Source organism: Taeniopygia guttata, chromosome 3 (assembly GCF_048771995.1).
Source record: "Taeniopygia guttata chromosome 3, bTaeGut7.mat, whole genome shotgun sequence".
In the NCBI taxonomy this organism is placed as follows: domain Eukaryota; kingdom Metazoa; phylum Chordata; class Aves; order Passeriformes; family Estrildidae; genus Taeniopygia; species Taeniopygia guttata.
In genome coordinates, this window is record NC_133027.1 from 114,414,563 (window position 1) to 114,430,303 (window position 15,741).

Consider the following 15,741-nt stretch of genomic DNA (forward strand, 5'->3'; position numbering starts at 1 on the left):
GAAAAGAAGGCAGGCTTGGAAGGAGGGGAAAAGTGTCTGGTGGTGCATGGTGGCACTGTCTGCACATCACGCAAGTGCCCATGCCCTGGCTGATGGACACACAAGAATTTGAGGGTGGGGGAGAGCTATAATTACATTTCTGTGACAGTAATTACATGTATTTCACATAGTTCAGCTGATGTCATGTGGCACAATAGGTACTGTGAAGAATACTAATTTAACTTATTAGGTAATTTATTGCATAATAATTAACAGCTAATCACTTGTGAGCTAAGATGCTCTGAGAACAGACCCAATTCACAGTCTGTGCTGCCTCCTTCCTGAAAATATGACTACTTAGAGAGTGCTCCTCACTCCCCAAAAGCCTCCATCTCTGCAGAGCCCCTGCTTGCATGCACAGACAGCTGCAGGTGATCACTGTGTGCGTGGCATCAGCTCCAGTAGAGAAATCAAACCCTCAGGTGATATCACAGGGTAGGCAGGGAGCTGCAGCTACACCCCCTGGGATGGAGAACAGGCTTTTAGACCAGGCTAGAAGAAAAATGCCAGCTCTAGGCCTCATTTCTCTGCTCTGCCTCATTAATTTGAAGCTGTTGCAGATATATCTCAACTTAATCACAGTCACTAACTTGAGGGAGTATCACTCAGCCTGTCAACAAAATACTGCTACAGCTTCCTGCACTTGAGCTGATAGGGCAAAAGCCACTTTCTCCAGGAGTAATTGTCCCTGGTTTGTGGTTGCATTACAGCTTAGTGCCATTCAAACCATTCAGCATGAAGCCACACTCCCACATTTTCACTCCAGTAGCCTGTGCCAGCACTCAGCTGGGGTGTCCCCCTAAATCCAGGCCTTCACACGAGGATCTCAGAGCCTCTGGAGGTGTCCCTCAGCATGACAATGACCTCAGCAATATCCCAGCCTCTACCAGCTGGCAGAGAGTGATGGGCAGCAGAGACACACGAGTGGTGTCCCAGTGGGCTGTGAGCACCCACATCCCTTTCCCAGCTCTCTGCCTGTTGTAGGAAAGAAAACCAAACTCACAGCCAGCAGCTCCCTTCAGTGATTCTCCCCACACCTTATTTGTTGCTTTTGTTACTCAGGTTAAGGTAGCAGCCACAGCAGGTTGAATGTGTCTCCCCTTTTTCTTGGCTTTTCTGATGAAGTAGGTGCAGAAAGAATGAGGGGTCTCTCACAAGGAACTGCCTCCATATCTTCTGCCCTAGTTTTATGGTTCATGTCCAAGTGCTCTGGGGCCAGATGAGGTTTGCCCTGCCTGCTTCAAAATCTAGGGAAAAAAAAAAAAGTCAGATTAATGTGAAAGATTTGGAGAGAATATGTTCTACCAGGCTTAGTAAATGTCTTCTCAAAAAAAAAATTATCAACTGATGTACAAATACTATTCTTCACCTGCAGTTCCTAGGGCGTGTGTCAATCTCTAAGTAAATCCTGGACCCTCTGAAACCTCTGCACACACCTCAGTGACATAGCAATAATGCATGAGAGAACAGTTCCTACTGAAAAGAAAAAAACCATTTGTGGTGGCCCATAAATCATCAGAGTGTGTCATTTCATATGGCCAAGGGCTGTGAGCAAGCAGAGCGCTGCACAGCGAGGTGACAAATTCATTTTGGATGTCAGAAGCAGCAGAGCTTCCAGTCAATCTGAGCAAATTCAGATTTACAGATCCAGCAGATTTGTCTTGTTTTATTGCCTATTAATTCAACTCACAGATATGAGAGAAGAGCAGATGCCAGTACCCTGACCTGCAGCAGAGGATGGAAGTTTGGGACAGACTGCCTGCTCAGCAGGTTCCCGGTGCCAGGAGCCCTTCAGAGGGACCTCGGCAGCCTGCAGGGATGGGCAGGGCAGAGCTGCTGGGGCTCAGCAGGACAAGTGCAGGTCCTGCAGTGGGCAGGAGCAGCCCCAGGCAGCAGCACAGTTTTGTTGTTTTTTTTTTGTTTGGGTTTTTTTTGGGGCGTGGGGGAGGAGTATGGAAGCGAGTTATCCTAGAGAAACACGCCAGGACCTCTTTGGACTCCTTAGCCAGTATCCTCACCTGCAGAGAAGCACAGCAGAGCCATTTTCAGCCCCTTCTAAAGCTGACCGTGCAGAGCAAGCCCTGAGCTGGGCACATCCAGAGCACATCGTGCCCGCAGCTGCCCCGGGACACCCCTGCCGAGCGGTGTGAGCCAGGGGCCCGCAGCCCCGGCTCTGGGAGCATCTCCCGGGCAGCCCCTTCCCCCTTTTGGCGGCACACAGCTCCCTCCAGCGGGGCATCTGCCGCCGCTCCAGGCACTCTTCATCCCGGGGAAAGCGGGAATTCCGGCTGAAACCCCCCAAAACAAACCCACCAACAAACCCACCGGCATCCAGCTGCAGGACAAGCTGGGAAGGCAGCTGTGCTTTACATCTGGCCAGGACCAGGTGGTGGTGGGGTTTTTGCAGCCTGCATCCAAAAATGCTGTAGGCACCAAAAATGCTGTCCCCATCATTCAGTGAGTGGCAGCCCACCTGCCATAACCTGACCAGGTTTCTCACCAAAATTTTAAGTCAGGTTCTGGAGATGTTTCTCAGCCAGGCTGGAAGAAACACCCCACAGATCCTCAGGTCACACCAGGGCTTCCTGCACAGCTCTGCCTTGGAGGCAGGAGAAAGCAGGCAGCACTGAGCAGGATGAAGAATTAATTTGTAACTCCATATTAAGCACCAAAGCATCTTATTTCCTTTTTTCTTCCAAAAAAAAAAATAAAGTTTTTAATTTTCCTGTGCAGATCTCGAGGAGGATAAATCAGCAGACGTACAGGGGTGTGGAGCAAACATTTTGTTCCCCAAGCTGAGCAAGCATTAAAAAAACAAAGTTACAACATGAGGAAGACTGTTGTGGGATATAGAATGCCGCAGAGGGTTGGCACAGGCAGGGGCTGGGGCAGAAATCTGGGGCAGTGCAGGAGCAGTGCCCGGGTCAGCGAGGCACAGGCTCCCCTGGGAGCGGGCCAGGCTGCTCCGGGCTGAGCCGTCCCGCCTGGCCAGGGTGGGCACGGACACTCCAGAGCCACTCGGGGGCCCTGGCCCGCAGCTTCAGCTGGAAGGGGTCGAGCCGCAGGCACTCCCCCAGGTCGTGCAGCTCCATGGCTGGCTCCTCCACGGCCCTCACCGCCGGCTCCTCGGGCCCCGGGCTCCTCCTGGGGGCCTGTCCCCTCAGGGCTGTGACACAGAGGCCACTAAAGGCCACCAGCAGCACCAGGCCGGCCACAAGGGCTGCCCCCACCAGCATGTCAGCGTGGCGGAGGAAGGTGCTGACCCCTGCAAGAGAAAAGCCACGGCCTCATCCCAGTGCCCCGCTGCGCTCAACAGAGCCCCACATCTCCTCTGGGAAGTTCAGCGTGGCCCCTGCCACCCTCCAGAAACCCTCACCCTGCCTGCAGGCCAGAGCGTGTCTCCCAAACCTCCATCCCAGGGAAACACTTCAACCAAGAACCCGGAGCAGCACAAGGATGGCACTACCCCAGCAGAACCCTGACACAACAAAGCCATTGCCAGAGCCACCTGCAGCTACACAGAGACTAAAAGGTCGGCTGCAGTTCCCATCTAGGCCCAACAGATAAAGCTGGATTTATAAAATTACCTGCATCGGACTATAACAATAACCAGCTGATCTGTACAGGCTTAGACTGCTCAAGTTGTTAATTAACTTGGAGTTGGTAGGATGGGTGAGAAGTTATATTTGGCTATGAGCTCACATTAAGGTTTAAGCCACTGTAGTGATATCGAACTAGTTTTGGTAAAGCTGCTGCAGTGTTTGGAGCACATATTGCACAATATTGCTGTTTTCCAGCCTGTGAGGCTCCATTTCTCTGCAAGATTGGATTAGCCACCTCTGATTATAGTCAAGCACCACATGCCATCTGCTCAGCCTTGTGTCAAAACTGGGGTAAACACCAGGAACATCACTGTGCTTCTCACCAAGATCTACACAGGGTGACACGAGAACAAAGGGCACCCCCAGGAGCCACCAGGTTTGCTGATCACATCAGCTACAGCAGAGGTAGCTCATAAATCACCCCTGAGCACACTCTGCTTACAACTGAAGGACTCACATGTGCCAGGCTGTAGCCCTGATGCACAGAAAACAGCCAACTGGGGGAAGAAAGGTTCTATTCCCAGCTGGGAACTGCCTTGCAAAGACATTCCAGGAGCCTGCCACACCTAAAGCCACCACTCACCACACACATCAGCAGAGGTGCAGGACCCCAGCTAGGAGAGAGCCCCCTGCCCTGGTGTGCTCAGTCACTCAGCCAGGACAGCACAGCCCGTGAGAGGGAGCAGAGGCACAGCTCCAGCCTCTACCTGCTCGGGGAGAGCGGATGCAGAGCGTGCCGGACTCGCTGGCAGAATGATCCTCGTAGTCCTTCTTGCAGCGGCACAGGTAGGTGCCCACGCCATTGAAGCACTCTGCCCCCTCCCCGCAGAGGCCAAGCCCAGCCTGGCACTCGTTCACATCTAGAATGGGGGAAAGATGCCCCAAGTTAAGTCAGGCTTGGCATTAAAGGGCTTATCTCAGGGAAAAAAAAAATTAAAAAGTGAAGCACCCACCTTCAACGAAGAGTGAAACCAGCTGCAGCTTCTCCACACCCACCGAGGAGCCAAGCAGCTCCTCCAGGTGGGAGCGCAGGAGCAGAGACACGTTCCTCTCCTCTGGCTCCAGGTGCAGCCAGAAGGTGAGCAGCAGGTTGGCATCTCTCGTCCTGGGGGCAGGGGAGAGCCCAGGGTGAGGCAGGAGGAAAAAAACATCACTGCAGGCCCAGCTCTGACAGCCCATTTAGACCTTCAGCCCTTGGTATGGGATCGTGGTACTGCAGGCTCTTGCAAAGATGATCTGTGCCAAGAGGCAGCTTTGCACTTGGACCATGGGATAAAGGAAAGCCCAGAAATGGCTCCTCATCTGGAGCTAGGCTGAAATGACCAGATATCTGAGTAAAGTGAATTGCAGTAGCAATCTGCAGTCCCAGATCAGCCTCTGCTCACAGCTTTCTCCAGCAGGCACTGTGGCAGGTGAGATTATCCTCCTTTTCCTCCAATCCATTTTAGACCTATATAGGTCCCAGATAATACTAAACATCAATTTTCACCATCTTTCCTCTAGAAAACATTTTTTTTTTCTAATTTCAGGACAAGTTACAGATCAGAGAAGAAGAACAAACACATTTCTTCCTGGGGAAGGAGAGTGAGAAGCCAAGAACTGCTAATCCAAGAAATATTGCAGATTACAGCAGTCACCGGCCAAGGCAGCAGCACAGCATTAACCCTACCTTTTGATATCCTTTAACTTGATTTCACTGACTTTATTGGCAGAAAGCTTCAGGTTCTTCTGGATCTGCAAAGGAACAGAGTGACCAGTGCTGATTTGATGTTCAACCAGCAGGAGTATGACAGCAAACAGCTTATTTTCTCACTGTAGCACCCCATCTCTCTCCCCCTTCACAAACCCCCTGGGATGCAGAGGATGCCCCATAGCCCACTGCTCTGAGCCCTTTCTTTAGAAGAATACCAGTTGTTCCCATTTGCTTAGCTCCAGGTCATCTTCCCCAAACACAAAAGCACAAAATGGTCTCTTCTTCTACATGAAGATTTGGGACAGCCCATCTGTTCTTCCCCACCTCCCCATGCTCACACTTACGTGATTCTTCAGAGATTCAAGAAGACCCCTTTGGAACTCGTTTCCACCATGAGGAGTCCAGTCCTTGGCTTTGATTTCAACAGTGACTTCAAACAGCACATCTGCCAGAAGACACAAGGATCCTGGCATGTTCTAATGCACATAATACAAACAGGCTCCCCAGATAGGTCAGTCCTTAAACATCAACACCAGAACAGCACCATGCCTGTGCAGGTCAGTGCCACAGGGGTATTTCCAGCGGCTGTGCATCAGGTAGGACAAATTGTTGAATAACAGGTGAACACAAACCTTAGTTAATGCTTGTTGATGAATACTAGAATTGATCTGTCAGTGAAAAACTGACACAAAGCAACATACCCAATCACATTCACATGCCTTTAACCCTTCTGTTTCCCAAAGGGATTGTCATAATTATGGATGGAGTCTACAAACCTTTTTCTCTTGGAATCCAGACTGGCACAGCTTTGCCAGTTGGCTGTTTAAAACCTATTTGTTCATCACTATTTCCCCTGTTAGGAGCTTAGGCTCCTTCTGTATTGATTCCTTTGTGCAAGATGTTTCTGTGGCTTGCTGGGCCATACAAACCCTGCATTTATATTGTTTAGTTGCTCTCCCATAAGAGGGTTTTCCTTCTCTCCCTGGTCTGAGGAGCAGGATTTCTGCACATTTCTGATCCTGGTAGTCATGGGACATCCATTGAAATACACTGGAGGAACTGAGGTTCATTCACCCTCATTCATCCTAGAAAAACCTTATTTAGATAGCAAACAAGTAATGCTTGGACTCCAACAAGCCAGCATATATGTCAGGGTTAGCACCTGAACTCAGGTTTCTCCAGGGGAGACATACAAATTGGCCAAAGCACAACTGTGGGATTGCAGTGATATCTTAAAAAATAGCATCTTCAGAGTGGTCACTACTGAGAAACAGCTCCCACTGCTTTCTAAATGCAATGAGCAGGTGATGTCCAGCACAGCCTCAGGCAGCTCCCCAAGCTTAGGGCAGTGTTTTAAGGCAGGTTTAACTCTGCATGGCTCACCTCCAGGATGGTGCTGGGATTGCAGTCCTGTGTCATTCTCCACAGAGGACATCAGATCTGCCAAAGCAAGGGAAAGCATCAGGCTGCTGTCACTGATGCACCAGTGATGGGGAGGGAAAGTACGTTAGGTCTGGGTCACTTTGCAAAGAGCCATGTCCCAGCTCACGCCTCTGTTCTTCATACTGAAATTAGCTATCAGGCCCTGAAAACAAGCTCTTCTCCTCTACAGTGGAAAGGTCTCTTTAGAAAGAAATCACCCCAGCAACCCTCACTTCCATTTCTGGAAGCAGACAAACTCTTATCCCTGTGAACTCGCTAGAGCTGCCTTGGATCCCAGTGGAGCAAAACAGCTTGGGCATTACATGCCAGCAAATGCAGAAAATCTGAATAAAACCTACAACAGAGGGGCAAGAACAGTTTGGAGGTGAGGAAATACCATTTAAAAACATCTTCTGCTTTCAGGCAGAAATTAAAACCTATCAGTAGCTAAATATTAGTAGACATTAATAGAAATTAGTAGAAATTAAAGCATATCAGTAGCCTGTGTAAGTGATCTACCATCAACTCCTGAACTTTCTTAAGAGACAAAGGATTTTTCTAACCTTTCTCCAGCTTCTGGAGCTCAGATTCAGTGATCAAGCCTGGGAGCACTGTGACAGCCTACAGAGGAATCAGTTTCAAACAGGGCTGTTTAAAACCAAAATGAGCACTCACAGTCTGTTTTGGGGATGAAGTCACAGCAGAGACGCTGGCTCCTCCAAGGATAACTCAAAGCACTTGGATTAGAAACCCTATTATAATAATCCCATAGATGCTCATGTTAGAGCTGGTAATCCTATGTCTTCTCAAGTCCCTCCCTGGATACAGGAGTCAAGAGTGGCACCACGTGGCCCAGCTGAAGGTAACAGCCATGCCTACAAATAAAACCTCCTAAGAGAGCATCACTGGAGGTAGATATTGCACACTGTCAGGTGGCAGTTCAGCCAGTAAAAACCAAAAAATGGCCTTACCAAAGAGCTCTTCAGTCCTTCCTCCCAGAGACACCACATCAGCAGCAGTCACACCAGGAGAAGGGTAGAGAGGTGGTTCTGTGCTGGTGTTCAGTGGTGGCTCTGCCAGCTCTGGTGTCTGTGTGTCATGTGCAGCAGCTGCCACTTCTGAGGGGCTGCCACTGGCCTGAGCCAGGGTAGGTGAGGTGTCAGAGACACCTACAGTGCTGCTGGGCAGCTGTGAGCAAGGGGAACCAGCTGGGTGACATGGGACCATGGTGACCAGAGCAGTCCCTGGCTCGGTGCCCCCCTTGGCCAGCTCCAGGGCAGGTGGCTCAGCTTTACCCCCAGTGTCTCGCCCAGCTGGAGCTGGCTCCACCAACATGTCATCTTCAGTTTCTCTGCCCTTGCTGCCACCATCCTTGGGGTTCTTTTCCAGCCTAATTTCATCCTGGCCACGCTCACTCCGCTTAGCACCGGACTGACCATCTTCCACGAGATCAGGAGAATGCTGGCCCTCTTCTTCTGGGCTCACAATGTCAGGCTGGATCCTGCCACCTGCAGGTGCAGCTGGTGGGCCTGGAGGAGCTGTCAGCATGGACAATAAACCTTTGGTCACTTCTGTCCTCCCGCTCTCTTTTTTAGAGGGCTCCTGGGGAGCTGCTGTGGTATCACTTGAAGAGCCCACAGTTTCAGAGTCTCTGAATACATAATACTGGCCTCTAAAATACCTGTATTCATGGCTTCTGGAGCCACTGCCTGACAGAAACAGCACCTGGACCTCAGTGGCTCGTGCAGCAAAGATCAGAGTGCCTCGGTTGTGGCAGGCAAACACCACTTTGGTTTCCACGCTGGACGAGACCCCCTGGAAGATGATCTTGTCCTGGTTGTGGCCACAGCCATGGCTGCCCTGGAACCCTTGGACATAGATGACAATGTGCTTCTGGGGGCCTGCCCAGATGGTCCAGTTGCACCAGATGTTGGGTTTGATGTCAGCGTGCAGGGGGAGGTAAAACAGGCCAGACCCACCCTGCAAGATGAGGTGGCAGCTCCTGATGGGAAAGTACTCGGTTACCCAGGGAGGGCCCAGCTCTGACACCTCTGGAACACAGAAAAGAAACATGCAAAGCTTATCATATTCACAAACTGTGTCACATATTACAGTTTATATTACACTAACTGCCACAGGAGAGGCAGCATTTCAGAGCCTCTCCTGCTACAAGATTTCTGTAGTTCCAGCCCCAGGAGCCACATAGCCACACTTCAGCTGGAGCTGAGCCCCTGTGAGAGGCTGCAGGAAGCAGGGCCAGTGCCAGCCAGCTCCAAGGTGGGCCCAGCACTGCACAGGCCAGTGAGGAGTCCTCCCCTGAGAAGGAAGGAGTGCTGAGACACGGGGTGATGAACTGGCTGCAGGTCCCATTCCTCTGCCCTTCCCAGAGGCAGGGGAGAAGGTAGAGGAACCAGGACTGAAGTGGAGCTTGGGAAGAAGGGAGGGCTGAAGGGAAATTGGTTTTAAGATTTGGGTTGATTTCTCATTATCCTACACTGATTTGATTGGTATTAAATTAAACTGATTTCCCCAAGTCTGTTTTGCCCATGATGGTAGACAGTCAGTGATCTCTCCCTGCCCTTATCTTACCGCACAAGCCCTTAATCACATTTTCTCTCCCCTGTCCTGCTGAGAAGCAGCTTTGGAGGGCACCTGGTGTCCAGCCAGGGTCACCCCAGCCCAGTTCTCCCCAGACAGCAGGTTAGGATTCCCAGATGGAGACAAGGCACAGCCTTGTCCTTGCTCCCACCAAGTACTTTTGGTTTGTGCCGAGACCCAAAGTGCTGGAACACCTACCAGCATGTTTCCCTTGCTGTCCTTCTGGCACCTGGGCGTTCCTGGCTACACCAGAGAGCTCCCAAGGCTTTTGGTCTCTTGGCAGTGCTTCTCCCCACGGAGCTGCAGGCAGAGCAGGGTGTGCAGGAGTGGTGCTGAAGGAGGCAGTTGTTCTCTGTCCTGCACCCACTTGCACAGCTTCTGTGGTTCCCTGCATTTTAAACATCCTGAAGCTGGAGACAGAAGCTGGTTTGTCACTAGCAGCACTGTCCTGATGCTGCACAGGCACCTCATGCACCTCTCTGGTGTCAGCCAGGGAAGCTGGTGTCACCCCAGAGCCTCTGCTGACATGGCCCTCAGGCTGAGCAAGCCTCACACCAGGCCCTGGGACAGTGGCAAAGACTGGGGAGGTACTCCTGGCCATCAAGCCCACAGAGGCTGTGGTTTCACCTCTCTGGCCACTTGCCTGTCCCAGCACCAGCTTTTGCATCCCAGGGCCAAGGCACCTGGAGGACCCATCTGTGCCCAGTTCAGAGGCTACTGATGGATGGCAAGGTGGTGAAGGGGAGGCCATCTCTCCTGCTGGGCTAGCTGGGGAGATGTCCCTTTGCCTGAGACTGCCAGGGGCCCAGTCCAGAGCAGCTGCTGGAGTGGCCACCATGGACAGAGACTCCACTTGTGGAGGGAGAGGCGCTTCAGGGACTAAATCCAGAGAGCCAAAGTCTGCAGGGACAGGCGCTGTGGAGGAGGTCAGCAGCACAGGGATGTGTTCTGTCCCCAGGGCAGGCACAGGTGTGAGAGGATGCTCCAGCCCTCTTGCCAAAGCAGGTTCAGCCAGCCCTGGTGCTGTGGGATGGAGCCCTGTGCTCCTCCTGGCAGCTCCCCCAAAACTTCCCAGTGGGAAAATATCCACGAGCTGGGTATGATGGAGGCCAGTTGTGCCTAGCTCAGGTTTAGGCTTGGACAAAAGCCCCAGACTGCTTTGGCTTCTCTCAGGAAGCAGCTGCAAGTGGTCCCTGGTAACCACATCAGAGGGGCTCCTCAGGCTGGGCATCAGGCCCTTGGCAAGGCCATCAGCTGGGACACTCAGCAGAGCACGGCTTCCACCCTTCTCCGGGCTGGCTGTGCTGAGCTGCTTGTCCCTGGGGGCACCTGTGCCCTCCTGGCCTTTCCCTGTGCCAGGGGACAGCGGCTCAGAGTGCTCAGCCAAGTCCAGGTGACCCGTGCCTGTTGGTTTAATGGTAAACTGCTCATGGCCCAGACCTTTGGGCCTCAGGGTAGGGCTCAGGACAGGCTGGCTGCTCTCCAGGCTCACACCTGCTGGCTGCCAAGAAGGGTCTGCTCCCTGGAAGGCACCAAGCAAAGGAGTTTCCAAAAGCATGCTGTGCACAGGAGCAGAACTCCCAGCAGTGTCCTCACCCACAGGGAGATCCTGCCCCCAGGTGTCCTGTGCTGCAGTGGGGATTATTCCCTCGGGTGCTCCTATGCCTGGAGCCTCCAGCAGCTCAGAGCCCAGCCCACAAGCAGCTCTTGTTTCCAGAGCCTGTGTCCTTGCATGTTCACATGGGATAAGCTCTGCAGGACTTCCCACAGCTGTGGTGCCCAGAGTGATCCCTGTTCCCTGCACAGTGCTGCTGCCACGTGTGGCTGCAAAGCCCAGTGTCTCTGGAAGGTTTTCAACCCAGCCAGACTGAAAAACACCACCTTTCTTCAGCACTTTGGAAGCAGAAGTTCCAGAAACTGCATCATCTTTGGAGGCAGAGGCACCTTGCTGGTCTTGGAAGATGTAGTACTTCCCTTTAAACCGTGCACCTCTCTGGTTTGGCAAGTACCTCTTCAGCAGCACAACATGGACAGCCTGAGCAAAGGTGGCAAAAACATGCATCTCCTTTTCCCAGCAGGCATAAACAACACTGCTCTCCACCAGGGAGGAGACTCCTTCAAACAGAATTTTGTCCTCATTTTTGTTGCAAGCGTCCTTAGTGATGAATCCCTGGATATAAATTATTATGTGCTTCCTGGAGCCTGCCCAGATTGTCCAGTTGCACCAAAAGCTTACAGGGAAATCAGCATGGAGTGCTGGAGGAGAAAACTCCCCATATTTGTCCTTCAGCACTCTGTGGCAGCTTCTTATAGGCACATAGGCCAATAACCAAGGCGATTCCAGCTCTGGAAGACAAGAAGCAACAACCAAGTTTTCCCCATTTCCACTTCCAAAGAAATATTTACCATCTTTATCTCCAGAAATTATCTTCAGGATCCCTCTTCCCCCCATTTTGGCACCTCCTGCTCGCCAACCAGCACAAACCCATCAGTGGGAAAACGTGGGAGTAAACCCTTGGAAAGCTGGAGAAGGCCTGGCCAGCACCATCTCCTGCTCCATGGAAAGCCAGGCTGTGTCCCCACTGCTACAGCCCCAGAGCAGGGCACACTCGTGCTTTTAGCCCCCCATGGCCATGCAGCAGCACAGAGGTCCCAGGACAGGCACACAGTGGGTGCCACTTGTCCCAGGGAGGCGCTTCTCCTCTGCAGGGTCAGGCTGTCCAGGGAGCAAGGCTGAAGGATCAGGGGGCTGTCCCAGCTGGGAGAGCTACAGAAGCAAAGAGAGCCCTGCTACGTTTGGTTTCAGCCTGTGGGCCAGGTTTGTTGTTCATACACCTGCAGGGCTGGGAGACAAAGCTCTCCTGGAGGCATTTTCCATCTCTTGGGTTTAGAGGGCTCAGCCAAGCCAGAAGCCATTAGAGCCCCAACATTAGTATCTCCCCACAGCACTCAAGGTGGAAAGCAGCTTTCCTTGGGCAGGGAAAAGCAGTGTTTTCCAAAACCACTTTCCTCAAAGCCAGAAGAGTGACAAGTCCAGGACAGGTTTGCCCTACAGGAGCACACCTGAAGTTTGGGTTGAACTTTTGCCACTTGTTTTAATTGCTGCAGTGCTTTGCTCCTGCCTGCAGGACCTGCTCTGTGGCAGCCACAGGACAGTGGCACAGGTTATCTCCCACATCAGCACAGATTTCTCCTAACCCCAGCACGCAGTACTGATCAGCCACATCCCACTCCCTCTCCACACCACCCCACAGCTAGATTGTCACTCCTGATTTTCCACACTACGTATTGGTGCCTTGAAGTACCCAACAAATTCCAGAGGGGAAAAAACAAACAAACAAAACCAAACCACCACCAAACCCAAAAAAACACCACAGAGCCTGTTCTGAGAACGAATTCTTACCTGGTTTCACTCTCCAGTATTCCTGAGAGGATCCCCTTGACTACAAAAAAAAGAAAATAGTCCAATTGCAGGCCAAAATGCCAATTCCCAATGTTTATAACACTGCTCAGAGAAATGCCAACACCAATGGGAAGGGAGAACCAAACCCAGCCTGGTGGATTGGGGTTTTGCCTGCACCTGGACTGAGTCCCAAGGTCACATCATTCATTCCATGTGATTATAACCTTCTCCCCTCCCTACATCCAGAAGCACTGCCTGATTTGTGCTGTTGGACCACAGCCAATACAAAATCCAGCCCCAAAACACAACAAGCAAAGTCAGGAAGGCTTTAATCCCTCAGGGCCATGCAGAAGGGAGAAGGATTTGCAAGCAGGACACCACACCCAAAATAGGAGCTTCCTACAGGGAGTCAAGTCCCCACGTCCCCTCACTCACCCCTGCAGCAGCAGCATCACAGCAGGGCCCCAGCATCACCCCAGGACCCTGCCCAGCAGGGGCTGGCCCCAGCACCCAAGGCATCAAGAGCAGGGCCAGAATAAATGGGGAGGACAAAGGCCTCATGGTAAGGGTTTACCAGGGCCACAACATTAAATAAGACCAAAAAAACCCCCAAACAAACAAAAAACCAACAAAACCCCTCCCTGTCCCTCCCCAAAATAATCCCTCAGGCAGAGCAAATGTGGGGTCACTGCTTTTCCCAGACCCTCCCCAAACCACATCCCTACAGCAAAGGGTTGGCAGCCCACCCACTCATATAGGGCCCTGCTTCACCAGTGCCAGCAATTAGCTAATAGCAATTAGGTAATCAATGAAATGAGGCCAGCTACAGCTTGTTAGGGACAGACTTGCCCTTTCAGTTTGCTGCCCAAGTGTTGTTTCTGTGCTGGGTATTTGGGTAAAAACATTTTTCCATTTATAACACATAATATTCTGACCTGAAATTAAAGTGGTGCTGATATCCCAGTGTGACACAGAAGCAGAGCCCAAGTTGTTTGTTGTCTAACAAAAGAAAGAGTGGGGGAAAAAAGAATCCTAATGTAAAAGTGAGTGTTTTCATCACAACATTTTAACCAGCTTCAGCTGAAGGCTGTGATTTCCCCCAGGGCTGCACCATCCTGAGACAGGACTGAGTGAAACAGGTGAAATTGCCTCGAATTTCCCTCCTTATCTACATTTACTGAAGCATGGAAAGCAAATAGCCCAGGTGATGATGTATAAATTATGAGATGCTTAAAATTCTTTCAGCTGTAAGAGTCTAACTTGTCATTAGGAGCCACACAGATTAGGCAATTAGGCTGTTTGACATGCAGCTTTGACAATATTGCTTTTAAAATGTCAATCGTCATTTAGCAAACTAACAAAACTTCCTTTTTTTTTCCCTTCCTGCTCATTGTAGCCTGATAGGATGATGGATGTTCAGGGACAAACACCCCCAAGGGGTTTTTGGGGGTCAAATCAAGCAGTTCATCAGACTGTCCCAGCTGCCTGGCTTTTCAGTTGTATTGGAGCAAGCAACTGCTTCCCAGCTCATAATTCTTAAGCTTTTCCATGCTCCCCATTGCAGTCCCAATGACCAAAAGACCAGTGAGAGCCTGTAACTCTTGCAGCAGGACAAACCTTTTCCTCCACAGCCATCTCTCCATAACTACACATGTTCAAAGTGACCCCAACTCCCCTCCTGCCATCCAGGTGTGGCCAGACCTGCAAAACCCCTTTCCCACTTAGCACAGAAAGAGAATCTTGGAAAATCACTCTGAGAGGATGGAGTCCAACCATTAACCAAATACTGCCTGGCCCAAGACGGGGCCATGCCCCTGGGCACCACATCTACAGACTGAAATCCCTCCAGGTATGGAGCCTTTGTCCTTATGGGGGACTTCATCTTGCCAGATGTTGGCTGGGAACACTGCACAGCTGGCACAAACAGCTTCAGAAAATTCCTAAAACACCTGGATGATGATTTCATGGTACAGGTACTAAGAGAGCCGACTGAGATGACCTCCTTGATTTGCTCTTGCTCACAGAGAGGGTCTCATGAGTGAAAGGGGCATTGGTGGCTGTCTTGGCCACAGTGATCACAAAACCATCGAGTTTAAAAATCTCTGTTGACAGGGAGGAAAAGTGCCAGCAAAACTTCAACCCTGGACATGACTTCAGGCTGCTCAGGGAAGCAGAGGGTAAGGTTCCCCGGGAAAATGTTTTTACAGGTGCTGGTGTCCATCAGTGCTGGTCACTTTTTAAGCATATCACTTCCTAAGGGCACAGGAACAGGAAATTTCCAAATGTCAGAAGTCAAGCAGACAAGATAAAAAGCTGGCTTGGCTGAGCAGGGATCTTCTTCTGGAAGTATGGCAAAAAAAGGAAGGTGTATGTCCAGTGGAAGCAAGCTCAGGTGACATGGGAGGAATACAGAGGTGCTGTTCACCACTGCAGAGAGAAAATTCGTGTGGCCAAAGCTCAGCTGGAGCTGAAGCTGCCCAGAGCTGTGGGAGACCATAAAAACAGGGCTTTAAAAATACATTAATATCAAAAACCAGTGCAGAAATAACATCAGCCTGGTACAGGATGAGGATGGTCACCTCACAAATGGGGCCATAACGCAAAGATGTTTGATGCTTTCTTTGTCTCTGTCCCCAACACCACTGATGGGGTAAGGGGCTCCCAGTGCCCTGACCTGAGCCCTGAGGACCATTCCAGTGCTCCATGAGTCTGTGGGGCCTGCTGGGATTCACCTGAGAACACTCCAGAGCTGGCTGATGTCACTGTGAGGCCTGTCCCCATGATTTTTGAATTGTCTTGGGAATCTGGAGAGGCCACAGCTAACCAGAAGCTGGCAAACATTGTCCCAGTTTTCAAGGAGGGCAAGAAGGACGACCCTGGAAACTTCAGGCCTGACACATTCACTTCAGTGGCTGGTAAATTATGGAGAAGATTCTTCTGGGAGGTATTGAAGAGCCCCTGAGGGACAATGCGCTCCTCGGTCA

General features: G+C 51.2%; 1 protein-coding gene across 1 annotated transcript; it reads right to left on the minus strand.

The window, feature by feature from the left end:
- Positions 1-1,685: 1,685 nt before the first annotated feature.
- LOC105759051 (uncharacterized) lies at positions 1,686-14,392 on the minus strand. The gene is made up of 9 exons (XM_072926139.1): positions 14,375-14,392; positions 12,758-12,797; positions 7,728-8,807; positions 6,718-6,774; positions 5,679-5,779; positions 5,311-5,375; positions 4,595-4,746; positions 4,349-4,501; positions 1,686-3,304 (listed from the first exon to the last, which is right to left on the minus strand). Exons 1-9 carry the CDS (start codon positions 14,390-14,392, stop codon positions 2,964-2,966), a joined length of 2,007 nt encoding a protein of 668 aa, XP_072782240.1. The 3' UTR covers positions 1,686-2,963.
- Positions 14,393-15,741: the final 1,349 nt, after the last annotated feature.

Coding starts and splice junctions, on each gene's coding strand:
- LOC105759051 (XM_072926139.1), bottom strand. Junction 6,775..7,727: donor AAGGACTGAAGAGCTCTTTG/GTAAGGCCATTT, acceptor TTGCTTTGGCAG/ATCTGATGTCCTCTGTGGAG. Junction 5,780..6,717: donor ATCCCAGCACCATCCTGGAG/GTGAGCCATGCA, acceptor GTCTTCTGGCAG/ATGTGCTGTTTGAAGTCACT.